At 40.5% G+C, this 16186-nt stretch overlaps 1 protein-coding gene across 1 annotated transcript in view; it reads left to right on the plus strand.

Moving 5' to 3' along the window:
• The window catches only part of LOC147685430 (SEC14-like protein 5), a 1171342-nt gene that overhangs the window by 970405 nt on the left and 184751 nt on the right, over positions 1 to 16186 (plus strand). The window contains exon 13 of the mRNA XM_086941333.1: positions 3754 to 3888. Coding sequence (XP_086797459.1) covers positions 3754 to 3888 — 135 coding nt within the window. The remainder of the gene's footprint in view (positions 1 to 3753; positions 3889 to 16186) is intronic.

Below are 16186 nucleotides of genomic sequence, written 5' to 3' on the forward strand. Positions count from 1 at the left end.
TTCATACCCCAAAATCCTTTGTTCTCTGAAGGCAGAGAAGCCTCTGCCTAGTCCAAACCAGTTCCTGAGCACTTTGTTTACATGACTCGCTTCTTCCTTTCACTGTGCAGGGCAGAGACATCAGCTGTCCCACAGGAAGTGGAGCCAGATACAGCTCTGAAGCACTCTGTTGACATGATTCCTCCTCTCCTTTCACGGTGCAGTGCAGAGACATCAGACAAGCGAAAGGGGGTTGAGCCAGCATTGTAGAGAGAAGGCCCAGCCCTTTTCAGGTCCCAGGTGCAACTCCTCCCTCCCATCTAGATGCAGATCACTCTATTCACCACCGGGCTGCCCCAGTCTCTCCCCTGGAATCTCCCAGCCCTGTCACTCATAAACCCAGACAAGGAATACACAATCCAGCAGAGGCAGGCAATGGTTAGGCAAGCAAATACCTGCTTTCTACAAGTGGTATTTGCAAACACAGAATATTAAAATAAACTTTACTAAAATATGTATTTTATTATTCTGAGTTCAGGCATACTAAATTTGAATTTCTACCATGTTCCCTGAGTTAGTTAGGATTATAAGAAGGTAATAATCTAACTGCCCATTCTGGCCTATGAGAACAGGTAGCATTCAATAGTGAAAAATAAAATGGCTGTAATTCACTATTAGAACATGCTACACAAACCAGAGCAAGTCCTACCTTATACTTACAATGCACCCTGCCCTTGGGCCTACCATAGGGGTGTCTAATATGAAGCAAAGGGAAGGTTTAGGGAGTGGCAAGTCGTTGCACTTGGCCAAGTCGACATGGCAGTGCTAGACTGCACATAGCACTGCACTTACAACCATCAGCTCAAATTAAGCACTGCCACTAAGCCTAATATTTTGAGACCTGTATATAAGAGCAGCTTCACCCATGAATATTTTGCTACAACCCATTGCGTAAACTAAAATTGTAACTTAAGTTGACAATGAGTCAAAAGCATTTCCTGGACTTGGAATGAGAAATATATCACAAGCAGATAATCCTGCCACAAAATGAAACAGTGAATTGGTAAAAGGAGTGTTGTTAATATGCTTTTTGTACAGTGTCAAATATTCAAAAATGTGTGTAAAAATATCAGGTTTGTCCAATATGTTTACATTTTACAGATTGTTACTACTTTCTCTCATATTGTCTATGAGGATAGCACTGACCCCATTACTGCAAATACTTGTCCTGCCCTATTGGTGTAAGTGTTCGCTCGACCCACGTTAGAAGAGGTGTACAGACAAAATATCGACTCCAAAATATCGACTGGACATAATATCGAGTATTAAATATAGACTGGACAAAATATCGACTGGACATAATATTGACTACAAAAATATCGTTTTTCAGGTAAGTGAAGTAATATCGACTGTATAAAATATAGATTGCAAAAATATCGAATTTTTAATAATATATAATATTTTATAGTGTATTTTTATGTAATAATATGTGTGAATAGTGTGTATTAATGTTATAAAATATTTTATTAAATGAATTTTGTTTTTATAATAATTGCGTAATGTAATTCTGTAGCGGGTTGTGGGTTTATAGGGGAATAGGGTGGGAAGTAATTTAATAATAATTAATTAATTAATATATGTTTGTTAATATTTTTAATTAATAATTAATTGATAATTAATTAATATTAATTAGTTAATTAATTAATATAATTTTGAACATATTTTGTATTAGTAATTAATTGTTAATTAATTATTTGTAATTAGTTAATTACATTAATTAGAGTAAATTTTTTAATATATATAATTTTGTGTTATTTTTAAATAATTAATTTGGAAAAAATAATATTAATTATTAAAATAATTACAGCTAATGTTCTAATATATTTACTTTATTGTTATTGTTAATTAATAATTAATTGGTAATTAAATAATATTGATACATTTTGGGTAAAGGAGCATTTTTAGGGTTCAGGGTCAGTTTTCAGTTTTAGGGTAAAGGGGTATTTTTGGGGTTCAGGGTCAGTTTTCAGTTTTTGGGTAAAGGGGCATTTTTAGGGTTCAGGGTCAGTTTTCAGTTCATGGGTAAAGGGGTATTTTTAGGGTTCAGGGTCAGTTTTCAGTTCATGGGTAAAGGGGTATTTTTAGGGTTCAGGGTCAGTTTTCAGTTCTTGGGTAAAGGGGTATTTTTAGGGTTCAGGGTCAGTTTTCAGTTTTTGGGTAAAGGGGCATTTTTAGGGTTCAGGGTCAGTTTTCAGTTTTTGGGTAAAGGGGTATTTTTAGGGTTCAGGGTCAGTTTTGGGTTTTTGGGTAAAGGGGTATTTTTAGGGTTCAGGGTCAGTTTGGGGTTTTTGGGTAAAGGGGTATTTTTAGGGTTCAGGGTCAACTAATAAGATTGTAAAAAATTATTTTTATTATTTTCATTTATTATTTAATTATTATAATTTAATTTAAGTAGTTTTAAGTATATTTTAGTAATTTAAATTTAATATTAATTTAATTTAACACTGTTTTTAATAAAGTCGATATTTTTTACATCTATATTATTGTTAACGATATTTTGTACTCAATATTTTTGTACTTACCTGTTTTTAGATACAAACTCGATATTTTGACTGTCGATATTTTGTCCACGATATTTTGGCAAGTCGATATTTTGTCCGTCGATATTATTTCAGTGATCCGTTAGAAGAGCCTCCTTGATTCTTCCACCCAAGCAGCTATCCAATAAACATATCACCCTCCCATTCAGCCACTAATAGCCACTTTTCCACCTTTCCATTCTGTCAACCATTCATTCTTTGATCATCATCCAATCTTTTACCATTCCACCCCTCCCCAGTTCATTCCATCCGTCCTTTACAAATCAATCGGCTATCCATCCATCCATCCATGTATCCATGTATCCTTTGAAACATCCATCAGTAAATCATATTTATCAATTGATCCTTTCACCCATCTATCCAATAAGCTGAACTTTCCATTTTCCCTGCCATCCTCCATTCTTTCGCCTGCCTACCTACCTAGCTAATCACCAATCTGTTCAACCTTCCACCTTCCATGAATCTATCCTTCTTTGCTACCTTTATTTCACCCTTCTTTCCTTCTTTCAGCCTTCTTGTCATTGTCATTATTCTTTCCTTTCTTTCACACTTCTTTCCTCTCTTACACCTTTTCTTTCTTTTACCCTTCTTTCCATTTCCATTCTTCTTTCCTTCCTTTCACACTTCACACTTCTCTCTTCTCGTACACCCTTCTGTTCTCTCTTTCACCCTTCTGTCCTTGAAGATTTCTTTCCTTTCCTTGCACCCTTCTTTCTTTTCTTTCACCCTTCCTTGCTTTCACCCGGCCTTCCTTAATTCTCTTTTCTGCCTACCCAGATTTTTTTCTCCCTTATCACACTTGCTCTTCCATTTCATCATTGTTGACCCCCCATTTTCTTATTTTCTTCTTTCTCCTACACGGTATTTGTTTAATCTTAGAGCCCTAGAGCCTGACGCTGACAGCTTTAGTCCATTGAGATGCAGAAAATAGAGGCTCTTAAACAACCCTATCCTCGCTCTAGCTGCTAAAGTGGGGGGTTCTGAACGCCCTTAAGCAAATCATGCAAGTGCCTCTGGGTCTTGCGAATGTTCATTAATCTTAATGCATGGGTGCTCTGGTAACACTTGGCACTATCTCTTCCCTAGATTAGCCATGAAAGGGAAAAAATTCAGCATTACCTAACTTGGTGGCCGTGTGGCCCTTAAGTTTAAAAAAATGCTTGTTCTTTTGCAGTGCAGCGTCCCAGAGGGGGGACTCGTTCCCAAGTCACACTACCAACGAGAAGTTCCAGAGACGCCAGATCACCTCCGTTTGTGGACCGACAGCATCTATCATTCAGCCTGCGTCTCCAGAGGTGCTCCTCACGAGGTCAGGTCTCTACGGCGTTGCATGCGGACTCGCACTACATGGGGATGCGTGCTAGGAAGGGGCTTTGGGCCTTTGTAGAGCCACACGTTTTAAGTCTAGGATGGTGCTAACATTTTGAGTTAACCAATCGCTAATTCTTTTTGATATCGTTAGTGACCAGGCATTGTTTCTTTTTTTTTTACTAGAGAGAGATGAATTACTGGATAATTAATTTTTTCCTCTTCCTGAAGATTCTGTCCACTTTCCTTGACTAAGTGGAGGTTGTTCTGTGCCCCGGGGTACAAAGTGAAAATGATCTGTGATAAATACCAATTAGAAATATGTCAGGTGTGATGCCTTCCACCAGTCTATGGTCCTGATGAAAGCCAACTAATCCTTACTGGGCACAAGAAGGCAGAAATATATTGACCAAACTCTTGATGTAGAGTGCATAATGCAACTCGTAGCATCATCATTTTGGGGCAGATTTACAAGCCCCATGCGCCGCCGGTGCATCACGTTGCGTGACGCAGCGGTGGAGCAGCCTGCTAAGGGATATTTACAAGCACAGGTAAAGTCACCCTGCGTGACTCAACCTGTGCTTGTAAATATCACCCCCATTCATGCAACACTTTTCGTGTTAGGGGCAGGACATGGGTGTTGCTGTGGGTGTTCCCACGTAACACCCATGTCCACTGATGCATTTCCAGATTTATGAGAAATCGTAAACCTGGAAATGCGTCAGTTTGCTGCGCCACAAGCGAAACGAGGAGAAATGTTTTTATTTCTCCTCGTTTTTTTTTCTCTTTCAATGCGTGCTGCATTCTACAGCACGCATTGGAAGAGGAAAATGCCTGCAGTGATTGCTTTTGTACAGGAAGGGGCCCTTTCCTTCACAAAGCAATCTCCCCATGACGCAGGCATCTTTGCACCATGGTGCAAGGTTGCCTGCACCGGCGCATGGCAGCTGTTTCTGCGCCAGGGCAGGGGAGAGCACAGGAATGCGACATATCATTGTAGATATGTCGCATTCCTGTGCTCTGAAAGTGCTGCTGCGTGGGGCAGCCAAAGAGCTTAGGGTGCCACGCTGCAGCACTTTCTTGTAGATCTGCCCCTGAGTTTTTAATCTTGTTGGGGAGGGCCCTGGGAATAAAAAGGACAATACTGGCAGTTGTAGGCACTGGGTGGGTTGTTGTAAGGCCTTGCAGTATCTCCTCTTATAATTTCTGTTTTATTCTATTGCTATTGGCAGCTGCTCTTTTCAGGAGTCTAGTGCTTCAGTTAATTCTGTTTGCATGTAACAAGATGAGTGATTAAATGTAAAAATTCAGACAAAACATACACCAGGTCACACTCAACCTTGTTGTCGAGGTAAAAATCTAGGAATCAAGCTAGGTAAATAGGAAATCTAAGAAATCATGATTTCATCCTAACATCAGTTCTGGAATCAAGATTCAAACAAGCACTGGAAATGCAATAGGTCTCGCTTTTGTTTGAGTTGGAGCTATTGGCATTGTAAATGGCAATGTCTTTGTGTGTTATGGACTGTATGTATGTGGTGTATCGTTGAGTTATGTGGGCTGGATTGGATTAGTTCTGGAATTGTGTGGAATGGATTTGTGTAGTGGAATTGTGGCATAGTGTGCTGTGTAATTATGTGGATAGTAAATATGGGGTATTGGTGTAGTGGACTTACGTGGAGTGTTATTGTGTTTTAAGGTGTGTAATTCTATGAAATGGTATTATGTGTTGTGGAGTGTTATATAGTGGAGTTTATTTATGTGGTGTGCTGTGGAATTTTGTGATATGGTGTTGAATTATATGTTGTGATTTGGATATATGTGGTGCCCTAATAGACACTGATTTCCTTAAAGGATGGCAACAATGATAGAGGGTGGATCATAGCTCTAGAAACAAATGCGATATGAGAAAGCTAGTTGAAACTGGCCGCAGGCTAAAGTGAGAGCACAAGAGCAAACAGTATAATATGCACAGATACCTTTCTTTCTGAAAAAGGCATTGTGTTGCACATGAATGCAAGCGAATGGAGAGATACCATTGAATGCGTGCTGTTCTGTAAGTGTCTAGCGGCCACATGCATCATTGCACCCGTTTGAGATTCCTAAATTGCGAAAATTAAGGAATCGCTATTTAGAAATCGCAAACTGCAATGCATGAACAATTCGCATTTATTTTTGCGATTCGGTATTTTTCCTCAATTGCGATTCACAATTTGCGAATCGCAATTAAGGAAAACCCTTCCCATTGATTCCTATGGGCCAAAAGGCCCATAGGAATGAATGAGAAGGCATTCACATTTTGCGAATTTCAAATTGCGATTCGCAAAATGTGAATGCAATTTCAAGGGTGCAGGGGGGAGGTTCCAAAGAACCCCTCCCTGCACCCCTGAAATGTAACTTTAAATGCAATTTACACACACACATGCCCCAAGGGCATGTGTGTGTTTAAATTTAAACTTTCAAAAATGCAATTTGTGCATATTTTAAAGTTTTCGGTAAATTAGCATGAAGTTCAACTTCATGCTAATTTACCACTTCCAAATTGCGAATTCGCAATTAAAAAATTATCATGTATTGCATTTAAGAAATCTGAAATTGCGATTTCTTAAATGCAATCGCAATTTTAGAAATCGCAACATGGTTGCGATTCCTAAAATTGCGAAATGCATGATGCATTCCAAATTAGTCAATTGCATTCGCAAACGGCCGAAAATTGCGATTCGCACCGTTTGCGAATGCAATTGACTTTGATGCATGTGGTCATAGGTGTCTAGGCCACACAATTAAGGGAATAAGTTAAGGTCCACCTTTTAACTTGTCAGAAAGTGATGTACCATAAAATTGAAAATAGTTTTGCAGAAGAGAGAAATAACTCACAAAACGAAGATGCAAGGTGAGGGGCATCAGGTTAACCTGCTATTAAAGACGACAACGCAGATTTCTATCCTTGCTTGTCAACAGAGAATACAAAATAAGGCAAATCCATGTGTGGTGTGGGCTGGCATATGCTGGATACTGCTCATCTTACCACTATAATAATGCCGCGAGAAACAGTGTCAAATCATAGCATCAGATGACAAATTATTCTGATAAGTGAGAGTGGGAAAGAGAATGACGAGGGTACATTGGTTGGTTGCTGATGAGAATAAATGGGTAAATACGTGCATGAAGTGACTACAACTAGGTGAACCTTCTCTAGATCTGAGCATTGATATTGAAGGCTTAGATTCAATGAGGTGGTCTGAACAAAAACAAAGATTTTGAAGACACCCACAGGGATCTATGGACAAGGTGAAGGGACTGGTGCAGTTATGCCCAGCACATTTTCTGTGGATTTCTGTACCAACACAGCAGTCACAAACCTCTACATGCTGCCACAACACTGCGCCTCCTCCTCTCCTGTACTTTGGACATGGTGTCCCTCCAGCCAGCGCCTTCTCACCGCTGATATGCCCATTTCGACTGTTGTCAAGAAGGATGTGCCGAATTATGCCTTGGTATTAGGTTCTCACATGGCATGCAGAATCCCAAAAAAGCTCACCATACACCCAAAGGGATTCAAATGGCTGGATCTCACTGTTCCTGGGGCCTGGCAGTGGTACTTGTGTTGTTACGGCTACCTGCCGCACCACTGATAAAAATGTGCCTTAATAGTGATTAAAAAAAAATAATTCAACACTATCATTAAATTCTTGTCCAAGTGCAAATATTAGGCTCACATTCAGCAGCATTTAAAAACAAATCGATAGCACAACAAAAACATACTTCTCTACTTCTAGACACTTCAGCAGGATGGGCAGAATCAAAGATTGTATCAGATCGTCAATGGGTGGATTAGCAGTTCTACAATAACTTCATGGTGTCCACATCGCACCCTTATTCTTGAAACCTTTGCTGCAGTGATTCTCGAGGCCGGCGCTCTCCGCTATGGTGCTGCCTGCGGCTGAGGTTCAGGACTCCGAGGAGCTTCTTCTGCACCCGCCGCCTGCCAGGAGGTGGCTGAGCCCCACCCTACCCCCATCTTTAGCTCCTGCAGTAGGGCACGGGTTGGAGATGTTGGATGTGGGTGAGCCAATAATAAAAGTGTGCGCCTACTAATATATTAAGCGCAGCACTCATGTTAAAGTTAAGTTGCGGTGCCAGGGGCAGAATGGGGATGAGGGTCTTTAAGCTGCGGGTGCCATTGTTGACTGTGTGGGCCCGTGTATAATAATAGAAAGGCACGAGGGCGCCATGTTAGGGCCTTATTGTTTTTTGTTTTGTTTTCACATAAACGACGGCCCCTCGCATCGCATGCCGCCCCTTCTGAGCAGTGAAACATAAGGCATGCAGGGTTGGTTTAAAAAAAAAAAGTGCGTTGCCGAAGAGCGTTTTAAGCAGGACCAAAGCAATTAAAGAAAACAGTGCTCCTAGGCTGTTATGAAAAGTTACCAAAAAGTTAAAGTGTGGCATGCAGGGGCAAGATGGGTGAGGGTCTTTAAGCTGCGGGCGCCATTGTTGACTGTGTGCACCCGTGTACAATTACCGAAAGGCACAAGTTAAAGATAAAGTGCGGTGTAGTGCTGTATGAAAAGAATATTTGTAATGCAATAGGTCTCACAATTAAATGCGAGACCTATGGCATTGCAAACAAGCGTCCGCCATTGTCCTGGCTCAATAAACAAAAAAGTACACATATCGTGTAACAACCAAGTAAAGAGGCCTGTAGCCATGGGAGGATATAAATGATGACATGGCTGTACGACAGAGGGACTAACAAGCCTATTAAGGAATCAAACGGCAGCATTTAGGAAGGTCAAAGACACAAGCCAATGAAAAATGATGGCGAGCTTCTCCTCCGTACTCTACCTACAACAGATCGCCAGAGCTCAGGCTCGACCTAAAAAGGAACCACCTCCGAGGCAAGCAACTGAATAACATGAAATGATTTAAAACGGATAATATTATAGCAGATGCCACTTGACACGCCTGTCTCTCTACTTGGTATGAGAGGTTTATCCCATTTGTATTCATCATAACACTGTAACCTGTGATATAAATACAGGAGACAAGCTTTTACTCTCCAGGCTGGTACATGTTTAAATTGACCTGAGCCCTTGTTTAGAAATCCAGTCTACCATACAACACAGGTTGATTGAGGGAAATTATTTATTCATGTCATACCTTAAAAGCACCAGGAGACAACTGTCATCCTGGTTAACATCACCCATATTCCAATAATAACATGGAACAAATATACAATAACATTCTACTTAGCGTGTGAGCACTACGATAGATCACCACAACATTTCCCCCTTTTCCACATGGAATAAAAAGTAAAACCCTCACTCACCAGGGTTACCCCTTGGAGGCATGCATCATCATTGGGTCCATCTCTGCTGGGAGCACTTCAAAAACTATGCCATGGTTCCCCTGGACTAGAGTGAAGCCTATAGTCACATTCAAATCAAGGCTGCAGCTCTGCTGAGCTCCCTACTGGTGTTACCCGGAGGGAACCGCATCTTGGAGGAGCCATGGGGCAATAGCAGTATGATATGAAGTAGCAAAAGACAACGTTCATCAGATAGGTGGTGTAGGTATATACACCTTTCAGTTGAATGCAATACATGTATTGAGATGTAGCAGGAGTGGTACCAGGGAGCTATCACCACTGTAAATAATGTTTTCCCCTAGGTCTTGATGAAAAGTCAATAGTGGTACGGCTTGAAACATGTTGACTCTTTAGGAAACCAGGTACATGACACCCTAATTTCCTATCATCCACCCACCCCCTTATTTTTAATCATACCAGCTAGAGGTCTGAATAGATAGGTTAAACCTACTAGGCAGGTATTTTTAAACTCACCCTAACACACAAACCAAATACCCCCACTCCTATTTTTTACACCATCTCCTTTATTATTGTACAGTCTTTGAAGTGCTCCCACGTATTCCCTAGGTCGCAGCATCCCCTTCTCCGTAGCGGATTGGGATAGACCTGGTGGATGAGGTTTTTTCAAGAAAACTTTGTTTCCTCCAGTTGAGGGTTATTTCCCTTCGTACTACTGGGTTTCTGTTATGATATTTTGAGTCTGTTTTGGAGGATGAACCCAGACTATCCTCTCTCTCCCCCTTACTTTGATATATATAAACAAAGATAAACATGAAAAGAATCTTAAGCTCTATGCCTTGGCATGCATAGAAACACTCTAAACACCATTTGACCAGACATAAATAACCCTATGTTTTACCAATGAAACCTTACAAGTTTCCCAATGATTCTTCTTGGGAGAGAAAGATTACCGACACCCCAGGTATCATTCCTAAATGGAACATCTTCCTCTTGTGCATCCATCACGCCTCTGTTTTTGACTGCCACTACTCTAGAACAATTCCATCATTCATTTCCTTTCACTTTAACAGAATGAAAACGAACAGCATCTACTTTTACAGTTCCACTGAACTTTTGTTGACCTTTCGGCACATGAGAAGGTTCTCTTATGCGGATCCAATACCCTTTCATGATGTCATTCCCATGCCCGCCCTCTTCATTTTCCTCATCAAAACCTTGCTTCGGTTTTCTCTGTGCCATCACCACCTTTGGGCGGACACACATATCCATGTCACTTTCATGGGAAAAGACAAACATACGCTTTTTCAACCATGCTGGAAACAATTTTCTAGCAGGTAACATACCTATTATAATCATGAAATGTGTCTTGTAACCGATTGGACTGGTATGGTGCACAAACAACATATCATCCGCACCCGTACGAACACCAATACTGTTCTTAACAGCCCATTGGATAAAATCTATTGATGCTCCTCTCATTTTGTGCACCAAACCATTTGCCCGTGGAAGATACAGTGCAACCCTTTTGTGCTTGATACCATATTTACTCAAAAACAATCTAATTTCTCTTGAAACCAATTGGACTCCATTCTCAGAAAATAACTCATTCAGAAAGCATTCTCTCAGGGTTTTGTTGAAAAATGATATTAAAACACAAATATTTTGTTCCAGGACAAATTCCACTTGCCACCAATTACAATAATAGTCAACCAAAATTATGTCATATCTAAGCCTTGGTGGCAAAATACCGAAAGGACAAATGAAATCCACTGTAAGCTTGGACCTAAGCCTTTCAGGAAGCTCTACAGGATGTAGAAGTGGTGTAGCTGTTTTCAAAACCTTGTCACCTGTGAAACAAATCGCACAATCCCGACAGTCTGTATAATGTAATTGTCCTTATTGGGCCACCAAAACACTGAACATACTCTTCTTTTAGTTACTGTTTGTCCTAAATTGCCCTAGTGTCCAGCCTTAATGAACTGCCCTCTAAGTGACACAGATGATATAAACTTGTCACCTCTCAAGATTACATTCTCATACTCTAATGTCAGCTCATCAGAAATCTTACAGTATAGTTGGACAATTGAATGTAATGAACCCTCCTTTGACCAACCTCAAACCCCAAATTCATGAACCATTTTTGAACATCATCTTTCTCCACACAATCCATCCACTCCTATCTATCAAAATCACTCGCAAAACACACATCAATAGCTGCAGTGAGAAATTCTTGGTCCTCATCCTCAGGTTCACCTTCCATGAGCACAGACAGTGATCTTGAACGGTAGTCGGCTTTTATATTCTTCCAGCAGGGATATACTATATCACAAAATTGTAATGAAGAGGTTTTGCACTCAATCTGGCAATTCTGGGCATCTAATCTCTGATAACATCTCCATTCAAAATACCAACCAGAGGTTTATGGTCTGTCAATATCATAAACGTTTTCCCCCAGGCAAAACACTTGATTTGTTCAATAGCCCAACAACAAACAAGCCTTTCCTTTTCAATTACAGAACATTTTCTCTCATTGTCTCGCAGGGCCCTGGAGGCAAAACCTATAGTCCTTTCACTCTGCCCAATCATTTGGGAAAGGGTAACCCCTAATCCGCTGTTACTGAAGTCAACAGCGATAAGGCACTGACTGGCAGGATCATTCGGTGCCAACCTCTCATCCCACTCGAATTTTTTTATTTTTTTAGCAAATTTTACAATCTCTCAGGCTTACTGGCAAATCTTTTGATGAACTTAGCATAAAATTCACAAACGCACAAAAACAATGACACCTGTTTTTTACTGTTGGGTGCCAGGGCTTTTACAATGCCTCTACCAAACCGGGGCCTGGTTCTACCCCTTGTCCTGAAAAACATGGCCCAAATATTCAATCCTGGACTTAGCAAATTCACAATTCTTAACATTTGCAACAACCCCAGTCCAACTTTCCCAACACATTATACAATATTTTGTCGTGTTTCTTCATGTTGTTGGCGCCTACAAGTAAGTTGTCTTTAAATACCACTATACCATTGATGTCCTTGAGCAGAGTCTCCATGATGCATTGGAAGACTGATGTGGCAGATGCTAAACCGAAAGGCATCCAGTTAAAATAAAAGTACCCATGGGAGAAATTAAATCTGTGAGATGCCTGCAGGATAGTTTTAATTCCACCTAATGGTAGGCAGATGCCAAATCAATTTTGTTAAAAAACAGATGGACCAAAAAAACAAGAAACAATATGATCAATCCACAGTAGAGGATGTTAATCCACCCATGTGAATTGGTTCATGTCAATAGAAACTCTTAATTCTCCTGTTTTCTTTCTGGCGATAACTAACGCAGATAGCCAAAGCAAAGATGTGATAGGCTTGATAACCTCATGGATGCACAAGTATGTTCACCCGCTCTTCTCTAATGCTACAAGGCACCATTCTCAATTTGTGTTTTGTAATTTTGGGATTTCCTGAACCTTAACCTGGTGTCTGTATTGCTTTGCCCACTTGCTTAATCTGAATTTACGCACACCACTTACTCACACAGAAACTCCAACACTCCTCTGGAGGTAAAAAATGAGCTTTATTAATATCGTAGGCAAAGGCAATAAGTCACTGAAGCTAGTAAATTGCTAGGCACCGAGTGAAAGGCAATAAACAGTGAATACACCACTATATATATATATATATATATATATATATATATATATATATATATATATATATATATATATATATATATATATATATATATATATATCCACCACAGGTTTTCAGCAAGGCATTCGGAGCAGTATGTAGTCACGCTACCGCAAGAAAACAGCAGACCCAGGTATTCCGTGAGTTGTTCATTTATTCAGCAACAAAGCAGCATATCGTTTCGGCCTATCACAGGCCTTGGTCACATGGTGTTATACGAGGAAATGGCTGAATATAAAGTGCAAAGGCATTCAATGGTAACCAACCAAAACAGAGTAAAGTGCTACAGTGCAATAGACATGGTAAAAATACTCCGTGTCATTTGTAATGACTTTGAATAAACAAACACCATTTAAATCATTGTCATCATGATTGTAAGTTTGCCAATAATGGGATAAATCCCGAAACAGTCCCATTAATCAAGTGTATATTTTCCATAAAACACCCGAATTTTCCATATATATATATATATATATGCAACAATGTTCCTGTTTCACCAATCCACCAATCCGCGGTGAAAACAAACCAGGTAAGGACCTCTTAGCGTGACTTTCTTTTTACATTTGGCAAAAAGAAGCAGCAACGATGTTCTTCAGTGAAAAGTAAGTATTTATTTCACACAGATGAAATAAAAAGACATGGTGTCGTCCATGACGCGTTTCGCTCCTAAAAGGATATATATATATAAAAATATGAAACTGTGAAAACAGGTATATAAACAGTTAATGTACAAAGCACCTCACCAGATGCGTCTGCACCGGAGACTTCAACATCCCTGGCCAAGCACTGAACGCCAAGTCGGGGACCCTGTAGAGACCGGGGCACAGGAAGTAATCTCTCCGGGCACCAAAGTTCTCCCCAACCTTCCCAACCTACGCATGCTTGCATGTTGGGTGGTGGGAGGAGCATGTCCTCATGGGCACACACAAATCTAGGTTCTCTGACAGCATAAGGTGTTTCTGGAGATTTATAGATGACATTTGCATGGTATGGAAAGGGTCAATGGAATCTGCAAGGGAGTTTATTGATGTGATTAATAAGAATGACCTAAACCTCCATTTTACATTCCAAATCAATCCAACTCACATCCAATTTCTTGATGTGGAAATCTATATCAATGAAAAAAAACTCAAAACTAGGCTCCATAGGAAGAGTACCGCGGGCAACGCCATTTTGCATGCGAAGAGTGCCCATCCGGGCCACCTAATTAAAAGCATACCCTATGGCGAGTTCATTAGAATGCGTAGGATATGTAGCTCTGAGTCTGAGCTGGTGGCTTGTCAGAGGGAGGCACATAAAAGATTCCTGGCCCGAGGCTACTCACCTAAAGAATTGAGAGAATCTAGGGCGAGAGCCAACAGTAAGAGTAGAGAGGAATGCCTGGTAGGTAACAGAGACAACACACAGGCAGATGACAACCCAGACCTGGTTAGAAAAGAAGAAAGACTTTGCCTTATCACCACCTTTAACACTGAACAAAGGAAGGTCAGGGGGATACTTAAAAAGCATTGGCCGCTACTTAAATCTGACATTAGCCTAGCCTCACTAATACCAGAGGAACCATCCATCACCTTCAGGAGGGCTCCCTCCATGAGGGATTCCCTGGTGAAATCTAGTCCTGACGTTAAGAAGGTGAAGAACTGGTTGTCCAATAAAACGGGTTTCCATCGATGCATTTCGTGTAGGGTATGCAAATTTGGCATTAACACCACTGAATATTGTTCGGCCTTTAATCCTAACCCTGTAAAAATTAAAGGGCTTTACACTTGCCGCACAGATTTTGTGGTTTATGTACTCGAATGCACATGCGGGCTCAAATATGTTGGCAGCACAAAGCTCCAAGCTTTCATTCGTATCCTCCAACACCTAAGGGCAATCGTAAATGTAAATGTAAATGTAAATGTATAGGCATTTATATAGCGCACTACTTACCCGGAGCGTCCCAAGGCGCTTCGACCGCTGCGAAACCCTTCCTGGCTTCCCTGAGAGATGGTCCCTTAATGGGTATCTCCAGGGTGAGACCAGGCATCCCCGGCGGTCTGGTGGGGCCGTTAGTGAAGATGAGGCAAGCTAATGCCCAGAGTTTCCGAGTGAAATCGCTGATCAGAGTGGGCACCGAGGCGAGAGAATTATCGAGTCCGCTGACCCTGGTCCAGAAACCTGCCGCGCCGGGAATCGAACCCTGGTCCCAGGCTTTCCTCTGCTCTCGGGTCTGCCGCCTCTAACCAGTGAGCCACACTACTTCACCATCACAATCGTAAATTCGGATACTAATTATCCGGTTGCCCGCCACTTTGAATCAGTCCATAATAAAAATCTGAATGACTTGAAATATTTCATAATCAATGCAGTACCCAAAAACATAAGTGGAGGCAACAGGGAGAGGCAATTGAGGCAGTTAAAAAGTAAATACATCCTTTTATTAGATACGAGGATCCCCAATGGGATGAATACAGGGGAGGATCTTCATAGTTTTTTATAAAGACATACATTTCTATTACTGTTTCTCTGTGTCCCATCTATTACCACGAGTCATTACTTTTCCCATTCCCTGTTTGTGCCCGAAAGAATAAGATCATTATCAAGCCAGCATTAAGGGCCAACCATAATAACATCATTTTCATCAGCATATGTTGCTGGGTAATCTGATTATAGACATTCGAATTGTTTCCAATGGCAGTTTCCATAATATGATTCTTGCATTTGCACTTATAGTTATGTAAATAATGAATTCTCAGTGTGTAGGAGGACCTTACTTACGTACTGATTATCACTTTGATTTGGTTCATTTAAGTAGGACACATTATGACACTATGTCGAGATTACCAGTTGAAACATGACGTCCGTCCTCAGTTATTTGTTTTTTATACTGAGAAAGTAGGAGTTTTTTAATGTGTTTTTTCTAACTTGGTATTTTGATATGAGATTTTAATATCTTTTTATCCAAGAGCACTTTAGAAATTGCCATTTTTGCACTATTAGAACGTTATTTGCACATGCACTTGCACTTAAACCTTATGTCTGTTTTTTGCACAGACCATTTCTGAATGTAATGATATTAAGACGGAAGCCATTATTTATGATAGTGAGAATTGGCACAGGGCATGTGTATTTACGAAAATGGGACAACATTCTGACCATCTGATCAGCTAACATAGGGTCTATTGTGTATAATTCTATGCCCTACCGCCATGTATATATGTATATAGTATGGGGGTATGGGGGAAGGGGGTACTTACCTGTTAGCCATTGTTTATTTTAATGATGAGGCAATATTT

Source organism: Lissotriton vulgaris, chromosome 10, assembly GCF_964263255.1.
Source record: "Lissotriton vulgaris chromosome 10, aLisVul1.2, whole genome shotgun sequence".
Lineage (NCBI taxonomy): Eukaryota > Metazoa > Chordata > Amphibia > Caudata > Salamandridae > Lissotriton > Lissotriton vulgaris.